A 19,042-nucleotide genomic window follows, 5' to 3' on the forward strand; every position below is an offset into this window, starting at 1 on the left:
GAGATTCATTGGGAGAGTCCTTAGAAAATGTAGTCCATCGACAAAGGAGGTGGCTTACAAAACACTCATTCGACCTATACTTGAGTATTGCTCATCAGTGTGGGATCCGTACCAGATCGGGTTGACGGAGGAGATAGAGAAGATCCAAAGAAGAGCGACGCGTTTCGTCACAGGGTTATTTGGTAACCGTGATAGTGTTACGGAGATGTTTAACAAACTCAAGTGGCAGACTCTGCAAGAGAGGCGCTCTGCATCGTGGTGTAGCTTACTCGCCAGGTTTCGAGAGGGTGCGTTTCTGGATGAGGTATCGAATATATTGCTTCCCCCTACTTATACCTCCCGAGGAGATCACGAATGTAAAATTAGAGAGATTAAAGGGCGTACAGAGGCTTTCAGACAGTCGTTCTTCCCGCGAACCATACGCGACTGGAACAGGAAAGGGAGGTAATGACAGTGGCACGTAAAGTGCCCTCCGCCACACACCGTTGGGTGGCTTGCGGAGTATAAATGTAGATGTAGATGTATTTGCTTGGAACTCTCAGGAGCACTTTTCAGTAAAATGCACAGGAATTACTTACTTTATTACTAAAAGATGACAATCTATACTAATTACCATAACTTATCTGTTAGTAATAGGACAACCATAGCAATGAAATGGAATTCAAATGACCACATCAAGAATTCCATATATTAGAACCTTATGCATACTGACATTTGTCTCATCAGGCTTATTGTAATCACCCAGTTTACAACAGTACCATTCAGAAGAGACTAATATTGTGTGTCAACTTTGTAAATAATTAAAAATGAGGTAACAAGTTAATGAATATTAGAGGCATTGAGTTGTTGAAAGGCACACAAATAGTACTTAAAAACTTTGCTAGATTCCAGGCATCTCTCTCTCTCTCTCTCTCTCTCTCTCTCTCTCTCTCTCTCTCTCTCTCACACACACACACACACACACACACACACACACACACACTCCTACCTTTCGTCAACCATGGCCCTCCTTCTCTGCCTCTTTTCTCCCTTCATCCACTCCACCCAACACAACCCCTCAGCCAATATGCCTACAGAACTGCAGTCCCAATATTGTGTATTCAGCTGGCACAGTGTGGCTGTACAGGTGTGCATATGTGTGCATGCTAGCTTGGAAAAAGATTCATCTGAAAACTATTAAAAGTTGCTCTTAAGCTATTTGCATTCTGCCAGAACTTTCTGTGCTCCATTTATATAGCACCTAGTGTCAAGTCTGTTTTATATAATAAAAGTATTTAGTTGAACTGAAATTTTTAAAAACCATATTCAGAAAAATAGCCAAAGTCCCAGCTAATGGATGTCAGATTGTCCAAGTTTTAGAGCACATGGTGTTTCAGAATGAATGTCCAGGTTTTAACACTTTGTACCATTTATTATAGTCAACTCACAATTATAAATAATACATCAACTGAAAGAATAAATCAAACAGTTTTCCTTTCAACTGCTCAATGCGACCACCGTTCATCACACTGCACACATCGAGGTGAGAGGCAAGTTCTTCCCAAACCGTGATCAGTATATGTGTGTGTGTGTGTGTGTGTGTGTGTGTGTGTGTGTGTGTGTGTAGTAATTGTTGCAACAGCTACTTCAGTTCTGATTCTAAATTCAAGCAGAGGAGCTGGTAATAGAGGTACATACACATGATCCTATATGAAAACCCAAAGGTGAAAATCACATTGTTGTCAGGTCTGGTGAACTTAGAGAGTATGTGAAATGAGCTCTGTGATCAGGCCCCTTGCAGTGAATCCAGCAGTTGGGTACAACATAGTTTAACCAATCGTGTACTGAGTTATGCCTATTATCTTGCTGCCAAGTAAAGTTCTGTGATTTAGCTTCTTCCAGTTGAGGAAATAGCCACAGTTTTAGCGCATCAAGATAAGGAACACCAGTTACAGTTGCTTCACGAAAAAGGAAAGACCTATAAACTTTCCACTGGGATATGACACAAGAAACATTCAATTTAGGATGGCCTCATTGGTACTGTACCATGTTGAGGGGATTTGCTGACCCCCAGATGTGCACATTATGTGTGTTCACATTTCCACTTATGTGAAATGTCATTTCATCATTGGAAATGAGACTATCCACAAAATCTGAATCATCATGCAGCAACATTTCGTTCTCAAAGTTGACAAGTAAATCATACTGTGTAGCCTTTAAAGATTGTAACAACTGCAAATGATAAGGATGTATTTGTAAGTGACTCCTTAAGCCTCCATACAGATGTCACTGTAGGTGCTTCTTTAGAACAAGTCTTCCAAACTGATTTCTCAGGGCTATGTGTGAAACTCTTTCTCACTCGTTCATTTTGTTACTAGTAAAGTAGCAGCAAGTGACACAGAAAAATATATGTTGACAAGCTGCGACATGGTCGCGAATAAAAATGTGTGTTGAGTGTTTTTAGTGCAGAAAATTTAATACATCAATATTTTGTAGAAGTTATTGCACTGGTGGCAATTGTCCTTTATGCATTTTACTGTGGTTCAGATAGTGTGATGGAAGTGTGCTGAGCTTACTCATTGTTGTGTGCATGTGCAAATCTCATCCTCCCTGTTGCAACATATAAGGGGTGTTCAAAAAGAAATGAGCCAGAGGCATAATTACAGAAACCAGTACCTGTTTGTTAGAAGTATTGACCCTAGCTGTTGAGACACTTACCGTATTTACTCGAATCTAAGCGGCACTCGAATCTAAGCCGCACCTAAAAAATGAGACTCGAAATCAAGGAAAAAAAATTTTCCCGAATCTAAGCCGCACCTGAAATTTGATACTCGAAATTCAAGGGAGGGAAAAGTTTTAGGCCGCACCTCCAAATCGAAACAAAATTGGTCCATTGTAATATGAGACACAATTTAGGTCGAATGAATGACGATACAGCTACAGTAGTTCAGTTCGGGTCGTAAGCTTAGCAGTTAAGCTTCACCAGGTAGCCATTGCTATGCGTCACTCGCTCCGTCTGTATTTATACGGATACCCTTCTTTTTCACGTGCTTCGTCTGGTTTGAATCGATTGCTTATTTTTCTTTGATCTGATAGGTGCTGCTCTCTTTGTTACAGGTGTTTACGTCACTCTAAGCTGAAAATGCGTTATTGTAGTGTGTCATGTGTTGTTCGTCGCATTCTGATAATGTGTGTTTACGACCTGTCGTCGCTCGCGGCATGGCTTGCTTTTGTGCGCGCTACCGCTGCTTACGATAAAAAAAAAAAAAAGAGAGAGGAATTGTCTCATTAGCGAAACAATAGCAAGAGACTGCTATTTGTAGTTACTTACACTGCTGCTTTCTTTGATAATGATCAACAAGAACCAAATAATAGACTGCGTATGGTAGAAGATGTTCTGAACAAGAGTTTAGCTAAAATTTTTCGCCGTTTGAAAATCTTTGCAGACGCCTCTTTTGTACATTACATTCTGCACAGAAATTAGAGTCATCTTCGATTTAAAAATCTAGTCAATTGCCGTGCTTCATTTCTGACTGTATCACTATTAGGCATAAGAATAATACGGATATAAACATGACATGATATGCATATTCTTCCGCGTTTGCTGTTGTCTCACACTAGTTTCATAGTTTATTAAGCAGACCGGATTTAAATGAGATAGTAGCAAACACGAAAGAATACATGGCAAAATGTTTATATTCGTATTATTCTTATGGAGAAGAGAATACTGCATGTGATTCATAATTCATAAAAGTTCCTATTAGCAACCATCTCTTCTCACAGGTAGGAAAAAATCAGAATGTTGCGTTGGCCATATTGATAAACATCCCAAACAGTCTTGCCACTCGGATTTTCATAGTACATCGAAATGCTGCTGCATTCGAAGATGAACAATACGGAATTTGTATTTACTTCGTTGGATAACGTATGAAAATGCAGTGGTCGAAACTGGGGGCGGAGAAAAAAAGCTCGTCTTCCACCTTTTTTTAATTTATTTACTGACTCAGAGGTTTTGGCGCCAGTATTTATCATTATGCCTGCAACGCATGCCTTTGTAGCGCTACATATATTCGACGGCAGAAGTTAGTTGTGGCGGCACCTACCAACATTTTTCAGAACTTCCGCTTACTTTGCACTCGATTCTAAGCCGCAGGCAGTTTTTTGGATTACAAAAACCGGAAAAAAAGTGCGGCTTAGATTCGAGTAAATACACTACCCCACTGTGACACAAGGTGGTGAATGGCTGTCTCATAAAATTCCCGGGGCTGCGATGTTAACCAGTCCCTCATGTACAGCTGGATGTTGTCGTCCACATGAGTGCAGCAAAGGTTATGCTGGCTTTCTTCTTTGACCAAGATGGCCCCCTTCTGATTCACTTCCTGCTGCATGGGACAACAGTGAATGCCCAGTATTACTTGCAAACCTTGACCACCCTTCACCAAGCTATCAAATCAAAACAACCGGGCAATCTCACCCGTGGGGTCATTCTGCTCCAGAACAGTGCAAAGCCTCATACAGCCAACAAAGTCACGGCACTCCTACAGAAATTAAAATAGGAGGTTCTCAGCCACCCTCCTTACAGTCCGGACCTCTCTCCCTGTGATTACGTCATTTTTGGTCCCCTTAAAAAGGTTCTGAGGGGCAAAAAATTCACCTCGGATGACGTTGTCCAGCTGTATGTGTGGAACTGGTTAACATCGCAGTCCCGGGAATTTCATGAGACAGCCATTCACCACCTTTTGTCACAGTTTCTGAACAGCCAGGGTCGATACTTCTAACACACAGGTACTGGTTTCTGTAATTATGTCTCCGGCTCATTTCTTTTTGAATGCCTCTTATGCAACAGAGAATGAAAAGCAGCATCAGCCATCATGACAGAGTCTTGCAAAGAATACAGGGTGGCACATGATAAGTCACCAATTGAATTTTGATCCTACAACTATACTATTGGGCAATAGCTTTCAAATTGTGCACTCAACTTGGTGCAGTTCATGGAAATTATGTGAGATGTCATTGCGAGTTCATCACTTCCGTTGTGGGTCCACCATTTCAGTTGGATGGTTGGACAGAGGACGGTTGACCATTGCACAAAAGGTGTTACTGTGTTACTGTTCGTGGTGACGAACAGTGTTAGATTGACACAGAGAAGGTTTCGTGCTCATTTTGGCACATGGTGGACTCCCAGCCCATAGACAATACACAGATTACATAAAAAATTTGAGGGTACTGGATCCGTTCTGGAGTGTCATGCACGTACCATACAGTTGCCACAAAATATTGAAGCAGTTTGAGTGGCTTTGACTCTTAGTCCGAGTAAATCAACAGGAAGAGCCAATGCAGAGTTGGAAATTTCACGCCGATCTGTACAAATAATTATTCAATCTGACCTTCGCTGGTATCCATATAAGATGATTGTGGCACATAAGCTTACTGCAGGAGATAAGGAGTGGAGACTGCAGTTTGCAAAGTGGGCAATCGAGCAAGACCAAGAGGCAGTGCTACACAACACATGGTTTTCTGACAAAGTTTACTTTTACGTGAACCGTGATGTGAACAAACAGAATGTTCGATTCTGGGCACATGAACCTTAGCAAATAATCCACACGAAAGGCACCTATGGGGAGAAAGTGTGCGAGTTGGTCGGGATGTCAAGCCATGGAATCATTGGTCTGTTCTTCTTCGATGCTACAGTAACTGGTGAACACTATTGACACATGCTGCGAAACCAGTTCTTTCCTCAACTCATGGCCTCACATCTTCCACTGCAGACACAGTTGTTCATGCAGGATGGAGTGTGCCCCCATAGTGCCAACGTTGTGCTTCATTTCCTACACAAAAGACGTGGCCTAAGGGTATTGTCAAACAGATTTCCAGAACATTATGTGGGAGGAGGAATGTGGCCGCCCTGCAGCCCAGACATTAACCCACATGACTTCTTCCTTTGGCGGTTGCTTAAAGAGAACCCAAAAATGCAGTGCAACTTAGAGCCATCATTGTGGAGTTATGCCGCACCATTCCAGAATATTTGTCGGAGAGTTGTCACAAATGCACGTGTGTGACTTGAAGAAGTTGTAAACCAAAATGGCAGTCATATTGAACATGTGATTCATTAGGTTGTATTTCCAAGCTGTATTCTTTACTTCTACATCAATAGATTACAAATCTTGTCAACAACTTATTGTGTGCCTCCCTGTGTGAAGTTAATAGGGTTAAATTACTGAAAAAATTTAAAATTTGTGTTTGTAATATGAAATAATTCTGATTCACCTACAACGTAATTGCATACATTTAAATAAGAACTATGTACACATATATTGGATATCATAGCAAGATTATAAACTGATATTATAATTTTTGACAGCTATTCAAACTGACTATTAGTACCCAAAGAAGGATAGTCTTTTAACTTGGTGGCGACGTGTTTATAGAAGTGGCCAAGATACTGTCGTGCTGCAGTATCAGATTACATGAAATTCTGAAGTCATCTGTCTTCTATTGTAGGCATAATGGAAGGCATTTCCTTGACTGCAGTGTGAGGAAATGTAAGCAAAACTCAAAAGGGCCTCCTCATAATCCTCCTCCAGCAACATCTGATATCATTCCAGTTCTAAGAATCCACATCATGTAGGGTGCTTCAGGGCGTAACAACTGCTGCATTCATGAACCAAAAGTTCTGATGGTACTTGTTACAGCCATTCTGGATTGATTAGGTTGGTAAAACACTAAGGATATTGCGTAATGGAAGACTGTGACATTGTCTTCTATGTACAATTTGTTGTTACATTACTAATTTGTTGTTACTTTACTATCAGGATTGCCGGAGAATAAGGTACGTGGAACTCAGTAATAAACCTTCAATACACCAACGTGTGTCTTTTGTTCCAAACAAGATGCATAAAACACAGAAATAACTTAGAATAATCATTAACCAAACAAGTATAGGAAATATATCTACTTGTGAGATATCAGCAAAGTGGCAGACTTACAAAAATGTAGGTAATCACTTGCTTCAGAACCTGGCAATCGTTTCTTCAGCAAAAGAGAGATGGAAAGGCTTTGAGGGAAGATAGTGTACAATGATAAGTTGCTAGATAGAATGGGTAAGGTGGCACAACAGGACAAGATGAAAGGGACATCAGCAACATTGTTCTATAATGGTTCCCTCGACCCGAGCTACTGGGTGTCTTTGGTGTCTAATTCTTCTAGTATCCTGTTTCTGTCAACTTTTTCCATTCTCTTTTCTTGAATGAATGAACTCTAGGTTCTATAAGTTATGAGTCTCCAAGCCTGTGTTGGTCTGTTAGTTTGCTGCCATCTGGTAAGTAGATATTACTTTGAGGTGTATTATAGCTTTCCATTGCTGATATAGCGGTAGGTAACACAGCCATATCAATAATTAAGAGAAAAAACTTTACCCCCAGCTAAAATTAAATAGTCTTCATTTTATTTTAGCATTATTGACAAAGTCACTCCCTCAGTGGCTGTTTGCTTCATGAGTCATGCTAAATGTCCCTGTTTGACAGAACACAATTTTGTGAATCAGTTATGTCAACAATACATAGTTATATAATGTGCATATCACATATGTGTAAGTATCAGATACACGTCTCGAAATTGATAATGTCTAAATAAAATGAAGACCTTTTAGTTGCAGTCAGAGGCAAAGTGTCTTTTCTAAAATCATTTTGAGATTCAGTTATTCTACTTTTTTCATGGTATATGCTGTGGCAACTACATTTGACAAGTCAAAACTGTGTGCTGGAATTGATTATGGATACACAGTCATCATTTGCTCTTTCAGAGCACACGTCATGTACCAAGTAGAAAACTACAACTTGCCTCAGGTCTCTCCTCATTTTTTCACTTGTCTGTGGCAAGTTGAAGCTAAGCACTCACCCATAAGGTGTGCTCAGGAAATGTAATTGGTAATACATTACCTTTAGGTGTGATGCCCAGTCTGGCACCCAGTTGTGACTTGTCATATATAATCAACATGGATATTATTTGCTTTATCTGTTATTACATTATGGATCATTTATTTCCATATAGTGTAGCACACAGAAATTGTAACAGCAGAAAATGAGAGTGCATTGAATTCAAGTAAAGGCAGTAGCAGCATTTTCATGTATATTCTGTCAGACAAGTGTAGAATTTAGATAATAATTGAGGTGGTTATGGTGCAGTTAATATGTTAATTCAAGTACTGTTAAGGCACTTTCATCGTAAACATTCTTAATGGCTCAGGTTGGATAAAATGCTTTATGAAAATGGTATAGTTACTTTTTGATTGAAAACTTTTCTCTTGGTATAGCTAATTTTCCATCATGGAAGTAAATATTCTTTGTAGCTCTTCTTTCTTGACAAGTGAATGAACATAGTTCTCTTTTTCACCAATCCCACTTCTGTGTTCATTTCTGGTATTCGACCTTAGTTCTTCTTTTTCTTTTCTTCTCTCTCTCTCTGAAGCTGATTTCTGATGTTGAAAGATGTGCTTCAAAAGTGAATTCCTGATGGAACTTAAATGTTAATTTAGTAAGTGAATTCTATTGGCATCTAGTCAGCATTCTTACCCTCTCGTTCTACAAATCTATGATATAATGTCCTGATTGATCCAAACATGCTGGATCCCTGTTTAAAAACCATGCACTATCAGAGAAGCTGAAATTGAGGATATCGTTTCAGAAGTGCAGACATTGAGTGTTAGAGCCAGAGTACTTCATACTGAACTGGTTTTCTTTTTGTGTGTTGAGTTGGTATAATACTGCTAAAAATTTCTGAGATGGTAAGTCTTAAACAGGAATCATCTTAATTCTGTGCTTCTTTTCATTTCCACAATCTCTATAGTACTGATTGTGCTAACTTTATGAACAGACAACATATTGATCCTATTGTTTGGAGAAATGGGGCCGTCTGAGTAAACCTACAGTCACAAACCACTTTGGATGTTGCATGTGCTTCAGTCTGAAATATTGTTGACAGTTCGAGAGGGAGTGATGTGAAATAGCAAATTGTTGAATTTATACACTTTATATGCAGTGTAGACTCCTTGATTATTTGTGTGAACTTCAAACAAATGAGTGTTATATAGATGTTCTTTTCAGATTATTATTATGTAATGTAACTAACATATGTTGTGTTCAGTAATTTGTATTTTCACACAACAGGTCTTGTAACATAAATAATTGCACTTCTGTTGCATTTGTCAACTATGCTCAGTCAAATTTATTTACTATTTCAGGGTTGTGACTATGTTATAGCACTCACTCATATGAGAATGCCAAATGATATTAAACTTGCTGAAGCTGTTGAAGAAATTGATTTGATTCTGGGAGGACATGATCACATTTATGACATTAGACAGGTAAATTAGTTGGATTTTCTTTTGCAAAATAGCTAATACGTGTGTGTGGTTTTATAACAATGTGTTCAGAGGTAACTGAAAAACTTGAGGAACAGCAGAGCAATATTAAGAAAAGTCACTAAATTTAAAGATGTGCAAGATTTTGGAATTATTACAAATTTTTCTTACTTGTCTCAATTGGTGTGGCCAGTCTACATTCTGGTATGATGAACTTACATACAGTTTTAAGGATGATTGTGTAAAACTATTATCTTAAGATATCACAACCAAATAATTCAATAAACTGAGTAACTGGTATCATGTAGGTTTGTCAAACATTTCAAGTGGATGTGAAACTTCTAGATGAAGTTATCCACCTCATGACAATGGCTTCAGCAGAGTTATTTAGGCAATTATTTAAATGAAACTGTGCAACTGTTTTCCTTTAAAAGGAGAATGCTGTTATCATAGGCAGTAATTACAAGTATTTGTAAAGGATAAAGTAGTACTGCAACAGTGATCAACTTGACTGTTTTCATGTCCCTGAACCCTCTACACCTGGGTACAAAATAGGCCCAGAAATGAGTAACTTATATCATCGGTCTGTCATTCAAGTGATGGGTAATGTACAAGATGATTCTAAATCCCATATACTGAAATGTGCCTTTAACACATTTACTTACTTTGAAGTACTGGTACTTTGATGGCAGGTGTCTAGCTGGTTGCAACTAAATATACAGGGTGAGTCACCTAACGTTACCGCTGGATATATTTCGTAAACCACATCAAATACTGATGAACCAATTCCACAGACCGAACATGAGGAGAGGGGCTAGTGTAATTGTTTAATACAAACCATACAAAAATGCACGGAAGTATGTTTTTTAACACAAACCTACATTTTTTTAAATGGAACCACGTTAGTTTTGTTAGCACATCTGAACATAGAAACAAATACGTAATCAGTGCCGTTTGTTGCATTGTAAAATGTTAATTACATCCGGAGATATTGTAACCTAAAGTTGACGCTTGAAACCTCCGACGTTCAGTTGCGTGTTGCAACAAACACGGCCACGGTCGGCGAGCAGCATCTGCAGGGACATGTTTACGATGACGACCGTGTTTACGAGTGTGGCTGTAGTGCACTGTTGTGGTTTGGTCTGGCTGTCGCAGTGTCTACATGTAGCGCTTGCTGCTATTGTTATTCTGCATTCGTCTCCACACGCAGACCAACTGTACTACACCGTGTTACCAGACGTCTGTGATAGTGTAGTGTTTTGGGAACTGTGACCATGTTGTATTCGAACTCTGAAAAGGCGGAGATGATACTCATATATGGTGAGTGTCGACGAAATGCAGCTGAAGCCTGCAGGGTGTATCCAGAACGGTACCTGGACAGAGAGCATTCAACGTGCCGTACATTGCAAAACATCTACCGCCAACTGTATGCAACAGGTATGGTCGTAGCACGCAAACGGGTCCGTAACAGGCCCGTCACGGGAGAAGTGGGTGCAGTTGGTGTGTTAGCTGCTGTTGCCATAAACCCACACATGAGTACACGGGACATTGCGAGAGCCGGTGGACTGAGTCAAAGTAGTGTCATGCGCATACTGCATCGTCAGCGCTTTCACCCGTTTCGTGTGTCGCTACATCTGCAATTACATGGTGATGACTCTAATCATTGAGTGCAATTCTGTCAATGGGCATTAACAGAGAATGCGTTGCAGTTCTACCTGTTTACCGATGAAGCGGGTTTCACAAACCATGGGGCAGTGAATCTACGGAACATGCATTACTGGTCCGTGGACAATCCTCGCTGGCTCAGACAGGTAGAGTGACAGCGACCGTGGACTGTAAATGTATGGTGCAGAATCATTGGCGACCACCTCATTGGTCCTCATTTCATTGCAGGGGCCCAAACAGCTGCAACATACATCGCGTTTCTACAGAATGATCTGCCAACGTTGCTCGAAAATGTCCCACTGGAAACGCGTCCACATATGTGGTATCAGCATGATGTTGCACCTGCACATTCCGCAATTAACACTAGGCTGACCCTTGACAGGATGTTCGACGGGCGTTTCATAGGACGTGGAGGACGCATAAATTGGCCAGCCCGTTCTCCTGATCTTATACCTCTGGACTTCTTTCTGTGGGGTACATTAAAGGAGAATGTGTACCGTGATGTGCCTACAACCCCAGAGGATATGAAACAACGTATTGTGGCAGCCCGCAGCGACATTACACCAGATGTACTCCAGCGTGTACGACATTCATTACGCCAGAGATTGCAGTTGTGTGCAGCAAATGATGGCCACCACATTGAACATCTATTGACCTGACATGTCAGGACACACACTATTCCACTCCGTAATTGAAAACGGAAACCACGTGTGTACATGTACCTCACCCCTCATGGTAATGTACATGTGCGTCAGTGAAAAAGACCAATAAAAAGGTGTTAGCATGTGGACGTAAGGTGCTGTTCCAGTCTCTTCTGTACCTAAGGTCCATCACCATTCCCTTTGGATCCCTACGTAATTCGGTGCTCTCCGATACACACGATCGAACAGCGGAGGAGTGGTACTCAAGCGTCAACTTTAGGTTACAATATCTCTGGATGCAACAAACGGCACTGATTACGTATTTGTTTATATGTTCAGATGTGCTAACAAAACTAATGGAGTTCCATTTAAAAAATGTAGATTTGTGTTAAAAAACATACTTCCGTGCATTTCTTTATGGTTTGTATTAACCAATTACACAAGCCCCTCTCCTCACATTCGGTCTCTGGAATCGATTCGTCGGTATTTGATGTGGTTTACGAAATATATCCAGCGGTAATGTTAGGTGACTCACCCCGTATATTTTGAAATATTACTGCCTGAAATCCTAAAGACATACAAATTGAAACATATATAACACACTATGTATTGAATTCCAACAATATGGAAAGGATAGATTGCTACTCACCACATAGAGGAGGCATTGAGCCACAGACAGAAACAATGGAAAAGAAAGCTAGAAATATTTGAGCTTTTGGACAAAGTCCTTCCTCAGAAGTAGACCTCTCACACTTTCACACAACTCACTCAACACACGGCTACTGTTTATGGGTGTTAAGGTCTGACTGACTGTCTGATGTGTGCAGGTGGAAGGTGTTGGTAAGGAGGAGGCATGTGGCGAGGGAGAGGGGATATACTAGGATAGAGAGGGGATATACTAGGGTTAATGTGGGGGAAGATGCTGCTGCTGCCTGTGGGAGTGTGCAGGGATGTGGTGTGGACAGGACAGGGCTGCTATAATCTGTTCATCATAAGAATGAACCTGATGTAAATATTGCACCATGTATTCTTCTGTGTTTGCCGGAACCTCATTGAATGTCCGTTTCACGTGGGACTGCAGCCAAGCTGCCTCGAGTACTGTCAAGTACGATAATAAGGGTATGTTTTGTGCTGTGCATTACGCGCACATTGACTTAGCAGTAATGTGGGAAACAGCTTTACCGGCACATTTAACTTGGATAGCACTGGCCGGTCAGCTGGTACAGCTAGCCTCCATTGACGTGACCAGCTACAGTTCACACATAAAAAGAGACAAGAAGAGGAGCAATACAGCTTAGAATGCCATTTCATTTTTGAGCAGAATGAAATAATACACTGCAAATCTCCCACAATATGCTCCTTAGACGACTAGACAAAAACCGCAACACGTTGATCATTTTTAGCTAATGTACTATTGTAATTAAAGACAAGAATGATGAAAATTCCTGTCTTAACCACAGGGTAATTTTTCTGCATAAGCTGTGTGCAACATAAGAGAGTATTGAAGGATTTCACCAAACAGTTAAATACTGAACCCACTGAAGGTATTACTTACAGTCAGTCGTCTGTTAATCTCTAAGCTCCTTCCTTATCCGAACCCAAGAAATACATTTCAGTTCTGGAAGTGTCACCTGCTACGTTGATAACGAGCCTGTCAACAACAGAATCCATGAAGCCAACCAGGCGCAGCATTTTCTCTTCTTCTTTTATGATGAGCCACTCTATATCCTGTCAGCGTTTGGCAGAGACGTGTGAATAAGCTGCGTGCATTAGTTCCAATTCGTCTGACAGCTTAACAGTCTTGTTACTTCTCGGACCAAATCTTGCAGCTTGGTTCCAGATCAGTTCTGTTGGGTTCATATTGTAATGGTACAGTGGCAAATGTAAAGATGCAGAATTTGTACGATGTGCTTGATGCTGTGTAAATGATTGTTTTTCATATTTCTACGATACTTATCTACCTCTGTGGTATTAAACGATGGACACAGTCCAAATAAAGAGGATTTGGTTTTTCATTTTCATCTTAAAAAATTAAATTGTTATGTTTTCTTAATTTAAACAACTTTTATGAACAGTCTTTCATAAAACAACGATAATTAAGAATTTGTATTTGAAATGAAAACAGGAACTTCATGTCCAATATCTAATTAGAAACAAGAAGAAGTGCATTATTCATAAAAAAAATTACGATGGAGTTTTATAATTACGAGATGTAGGTATTTCAATTCAAACGATAAAAAAAAAAAAAAAATATCGGGGAGATACTAACCAACGCACAAGTAACCACGTTTAGTTCACATTCCCTTATGCTACTGACTGCACCGCACATTTAATGTGGGTTTTATTACCAACTGCAGTATAATGGTTTGGAAAACTGTGAAAGCCGATTATCTCCATAAATTTATGAAAAACATTAAGAGCAGCCTATTTCTTGGCACTTTTTAACAGTGTTCCACGTGCATGTTTCACTACGGAACAGTGTCAGTTAGACCATCAGCGAGAGCAGTACTGCTAGTTCCTGCTACTAATAAGACGAGTACACCATTCGTTTGTTACATATTTTTACGAGCTTCAAACAGGAGTGACTTATTTTCAGTTATCTGGGTAGTTACTAGTTTATTTTTGTAATTTCTTGCAAGTTTGAGTGCTTACTAGGCACAACCTTTTATTTGAATAGCTGTGTAGTGTACAGTACTGCCATTGCTATTGACCCTCGTATCATACAGGCTTTTGTTTGTTTGGTTAGAACAGCTCAGTGTCAGTTAGACCATGAATGAGAGCAGCACTGCTAGTTCCTGCTACTAATAAGGCGAGTACATAGTTTGCTTGTTACATATTTTTACGAGCTTCAAACAGGAGCGAGTGCAGTAATGGATAGGAACTGTAATTGTTGTGTACAGATGCGAGCTGAGTTGGCGACCCTTCGCTCACAGCTCCAGGCTGCTTTGGATTCCGTCACACAGCTTGAGGCTGCTGCCAAGGGGCGTCACTGTGGGGGATCAAACTCGGGGATACGAGGGACGTCGAGCACATCCCATGTGTACTCCGATCAGTCCACTGCTGTGGCCGCCCTGGGTACTGCCTGCACTGAGGTTGACCCCTCACCTGTGGTCGAGTGGGAGATCATTCCAAAGTCTGCCAGGCAGCGAAAAACTTTCCGAGGGGCCAATTGTAGGGCCTCCCTCGTTCGTTTGACGAACAGGTTTCAGGCGTTATCTGTGGCTGACGATGTCTCTGAGCCAGATGCAGTCGTCCACCCTGTTCCAGAAGAAGCGTCTCGACCCGCAAAGTCTGGGCATTCACAGAGGATGGGTTTGCTGGTAGTTGGGAGCTCCAACGTTAGGCGCGTAATGGGGCCGCTTAGGAACATGGCTGCCATGGAGGGAAAGGAAGCCAGTGTGCACACCATGTGCATTCTGGGGGGAGTCACTCCGGTTGTGGAAAGGGTGCTTCTGGATGCCATGAAGAGTACAGGGTGCAGCCAACTGCAGGTGGTGGCTCATGTCAGTACCAATGGGGTGTGTCGCTTTGGTTGGAGCAGATTCTGTCTGGTTTCGGGCGGCTAGCGGAAATGGTAAAGACTGCCAGTCTTGCTTCCGAGATTAAGGCGGAGCTCACCATCTGCAGCATCGTTGATAGAACTGACTGTGGTCCTTTGGTGCAGAGCCAAATGGAGGGTCTGAATCAGAGGCTCAGGTGGTTCTGTGACCATGTAGGCCGCAAATTCCTTGACTTGTGCCATCAGGTGGTGGGTTTCCTGGTTCCGATTAATAGGTCAGGAGTCCACTACAAACAGGAGGTGGCTACACCGGTAGTAGGGGCTGTGTGGAAGGGACTGGATGGTATTTTAGGTTAGAGGGTCTCAGGGAACCACAGAAGGGATGTCCGTCTAAAAGTGGCAGGTGAAACACAGTAAGTTGGATGAAGAAATTACTGGTATTGTAGTTGTGAATTGTCGTAGCTGTGTTGGGAAAGAACCAGAGCTCCAACCCCTAATAGAAAGCACTGAAGCTCAAATAGTTGTAGGTACAGAGAGCTGGCTAAGCCGGAAATATGTTCACCTAAAATTTTTTCAAACGATCTAACAGCTTTCAGAAAGGATAGATCAAATACAGTTGGTGGTGGAGTATTTATTGCTGTCTGAGGTAGTTTACCTTGTAGTGAAACTGAAGTAGATAGTTCATGTGAAATAGTGTGGGTAGAGGTTATACGTGACAATTGTACTAAACTATTAATTGGATCATTTTACTGACCCCCTTGACTCAGAAGATATAGTTGCTAAACAGTTCAAAGAAAACTTGAGTCTCATTTCAAATAAGTACCTTGTTCATACAATTATAGTCAGTGGTGACTTCAATCTACCCTCGATGTGCTGGAAAAATTATATGTTTAAAGCCGGCGGCAGGCATAAAATGTCATCCGAAATTGTACTGAATGCTTTCTTAGAGAATTATTTTGAACAATTAGTTCATGAGCCCACTCGAAGCATAAATGGTTGTTAAAGTATACTTTACCTTTTAGCAACAAATAATCCTGGACAAGTAGTGAGTATTGTGATGAATACAGGGATTAGCGACCACAAGGCAGTTGCTGCTAGGCTGCATACCGTAACACCTACAACCATCAAAAAGAAACGCAAAGTATATCTATTTAAAAAAGCTGATAAAAATGCTCTTAACATCATACAGAGAAGTTGCAGCATTAGAAAATTGTAGCGAAATGCAGGAAGATCTGCAGCGGATAGGCACTTGGTGCAGGGAGTGGCAACTGACCCTTAACATAGACAAGTGTAATGTATTGCGAATACATAGAAAGAAGGATCCTTTATTGTATGATTATATGATAGCGGAACAAACACTGGTAGCAGTTACTTCTGTAAAATATCTGGGAGTATGCGTGCGGAACGATTTGAAGTGGAATGATCATATAAAATTAATTGTTGGTAAGGCGGGTACCAGGTTGAGATTCATTGGGAGAGTGCTTAGAAAATGTAGTCCATCAACAAAGGAGGTGGCTTACAAAACACTCGTTCGACCTATACTTGAGTATTGCTCATCAGTGTGGGATCCGTACCAGATCGGTCTGACGGAGGAGATAGAGAAGATCCAAAGAAGAGCGGCGCATTTCGTCACAGGGTTATTTGGTAACCGTGATAGCATTACGGAGATGTTTAACAAACTCAAGTGGCAGACTCTGCAAGAGAGGCGCTCTGCATCGCGGTGTAGCTTGCTCGCCAGGTTTCGAGAGGGTGCGTTTCTGGATGAGGTATCGAATATATTGCTTCCCCCTACTTATACCTCCCGAGGAGATCACGAATGTAAAATTAGAGAGATTCGAGCGCGCACGGAGGCTTTCAGACAGTCGTTCTTCCCGCGAACGATACGCGACTGGAACAGGAAAGGGAGGTAATGACAGTGGCACGTAAAGTGCCCTCCGCCACACACCGTTGGGTGGCTTGCGGAGTATCAATGTAGATGTAGATGTAGATGTTTTTAAGAGACAGTCTTCACTCCTCCCAATCTGATCATGTAAGTGTAGAAAAGTTGTGGAATGTTTTCAAAGAGAGAGTATTGATAGAAATTGAGAGATATATACCACATAAATTAATAAGTGATGGTACTGATCCCCCATGGTACACAAAACGGGTCAGATCATTGTTGCAGAAGCAAAGAAAAAAGGGTGTCAAATTTAAAAGAATGCAAAATCCCCAAGATTGGCAAAGTTTTACAGAAGTTCGAAATACGGCACGTACTTCAATGCGAGATGCTTTTAATAATTTCCACAATGAAATTCTGTCTCGAAATCTGTCAAAAAATCCAAAGAGATTCTGGTCATACATAAAGCACACCAGTGGCAAGACGCAATTAATACATTCACTGCGCGATAACACCGGTGAAGTCACTGATGACAGTGCCACTAAAGCAGATTTATTGAACATGGTTTTCTGAAACTCCTTCACCAAAGACGACAAAGTAAATATTCCTGAATTCCAATCAAGAACAACTGCCAAGATGAGAAACTTAGAAGTAGATATCCTCGGAGTAATGAAGCAGCTTAAATCAATTAATAAAGGCAAGGCCCTCGGTCCAGATTGTATACCAGTCAGATTCCTCTCAGAGTATGCTGATAAAATAGCTCCATATTTAGCAATTACATACAACCACTCGCTCACAGAAGGATCTGTACCTAAAGACTGGAAAATTGCTCAAGTCAATACAAATACCCAAAAACGGAAGTAGGAGTAATCCACTGAATTACAGGCCTATATCACTAACATCAATTTGCAGTAGGGTTTTGGAACATATACTGTATTATGAAGTACCTCGAAGAAAACGATTTATTGACACGTAGTCAGCACGGTTTCTGAAAATATCGTTCTTGTGAAACACAACTAGCTCTTTATAGTCATGAAGTAATAAGTGCTATCGACAGGGGATGTGAAATTAATTCCATATTTTTGGATTTCCAGAAGATTTTCGACACCGTTCCTCACAAGCGTCTTCTAACCCAACTGCATGCATACGGAGTATTGCCGCAGTTGTGCAACTGGATTTGTGATTTCCTGTCAGAAAGGTTAAGGTTCGTAGTAATAGACAGAAAGTCATCGAGTAAAACAGAAGTAATATCCAGCATTCGCCAAGGAAGTGATATAGGCCCTCTATTGTTCCTGATCCATATTAACGACATAGGAGACAATCTGAGTAGCTGTCTTATATTGTTCGCAGATGATGCTGTCATTTACCATCTTGTAAAGTCATCAGATGATCAAAATGATTTAGATAAGATATCTGTTTGATGCGAAAAGTGGCAGTTGACCCTGAATAAGGAAAAGTGTAAAGTTATTCACATGAGTACTAAAAGAAATGAGCTAAATTTCGATTACGTGATAAGTCACACAAATCTGAAGGCTGTGAATTCAACTAAATACTTAGGGATTACAATTACAAATAACCTAAATTGGAACTATCACATAGATAATATTGTGGGTAGAGCAAACCAAAGACTGTGATTCATTGGCAGAACACTCAGAAGGTGCAACAGGTCTACTAAAGAGACTGCTTACGCCGCACTTGTCTGCCCTATTGTGGAGTATTGCTGTGCGGTGTGGGATCCGCATCAGGTGGGACTGACGGATGACATCGAAGAAGTACAAAGAAGGGCAGCTCGTTTTGTATTATTGCAAAATAGGGGAGAGTGTGTCACAGACATGATATGTGAATTGGAGTAGCAATCATTAAAACAAAGTTGTTTTTCATTGCGACAGGATCTTCTCATGAAATTTCAATCACCAGTTTTCTCCTCCAATTGTGAAAACATTATGTTGGCACCCACCTACATAGGGAGAATTGAACATCACGATAAAATAAGAGAAATCAGGGCTCGCACAGAAAAATTTAAG

General features: G+C 40.8%; 1 protein-coding gene across 5 annotated transcripts in view; it reads left to right on the top strand.

Moving 5' to 3' along the window:
• LOC124619665 (mannosylglucosyl-3-phosphoglycerate phosphatase) overlaps positions 1-19,042 on the top strand; it is a 219,864-nt gene that overhangs the window by 100,215 nt on the left and 100,607 nt on the right. For all 5 annotated transcript variants that reach the window (XM_047146203.1, XM_047146197.1, XM_047146198.1 and 2 more), the window contains one exon: positions 9,218-9,340. In XM_047146203.1, coding sequence (XP_047002159.1) covers positions 9,218-9,340 — 123 coding nt within the window. The remainder of the gene's footprint in view (positions 1-9,217; positions 9,341-19,042) is intronic.

This window comes from Schistocerca americana, chromosome 6 (assembly GCF_021461395.2).
Source record: "Schistocerca americana isolate TAMUIC-IGC-003095 chromosome 6, iqSchAmer2.1, whole genome shotgun sequence".
Lineage (NCBI taxonomy): Eukaryota > Metazoa > Arthropoda > Insecta > Orthoptera > Acrididae > Schistocerca > Schistocerca americana.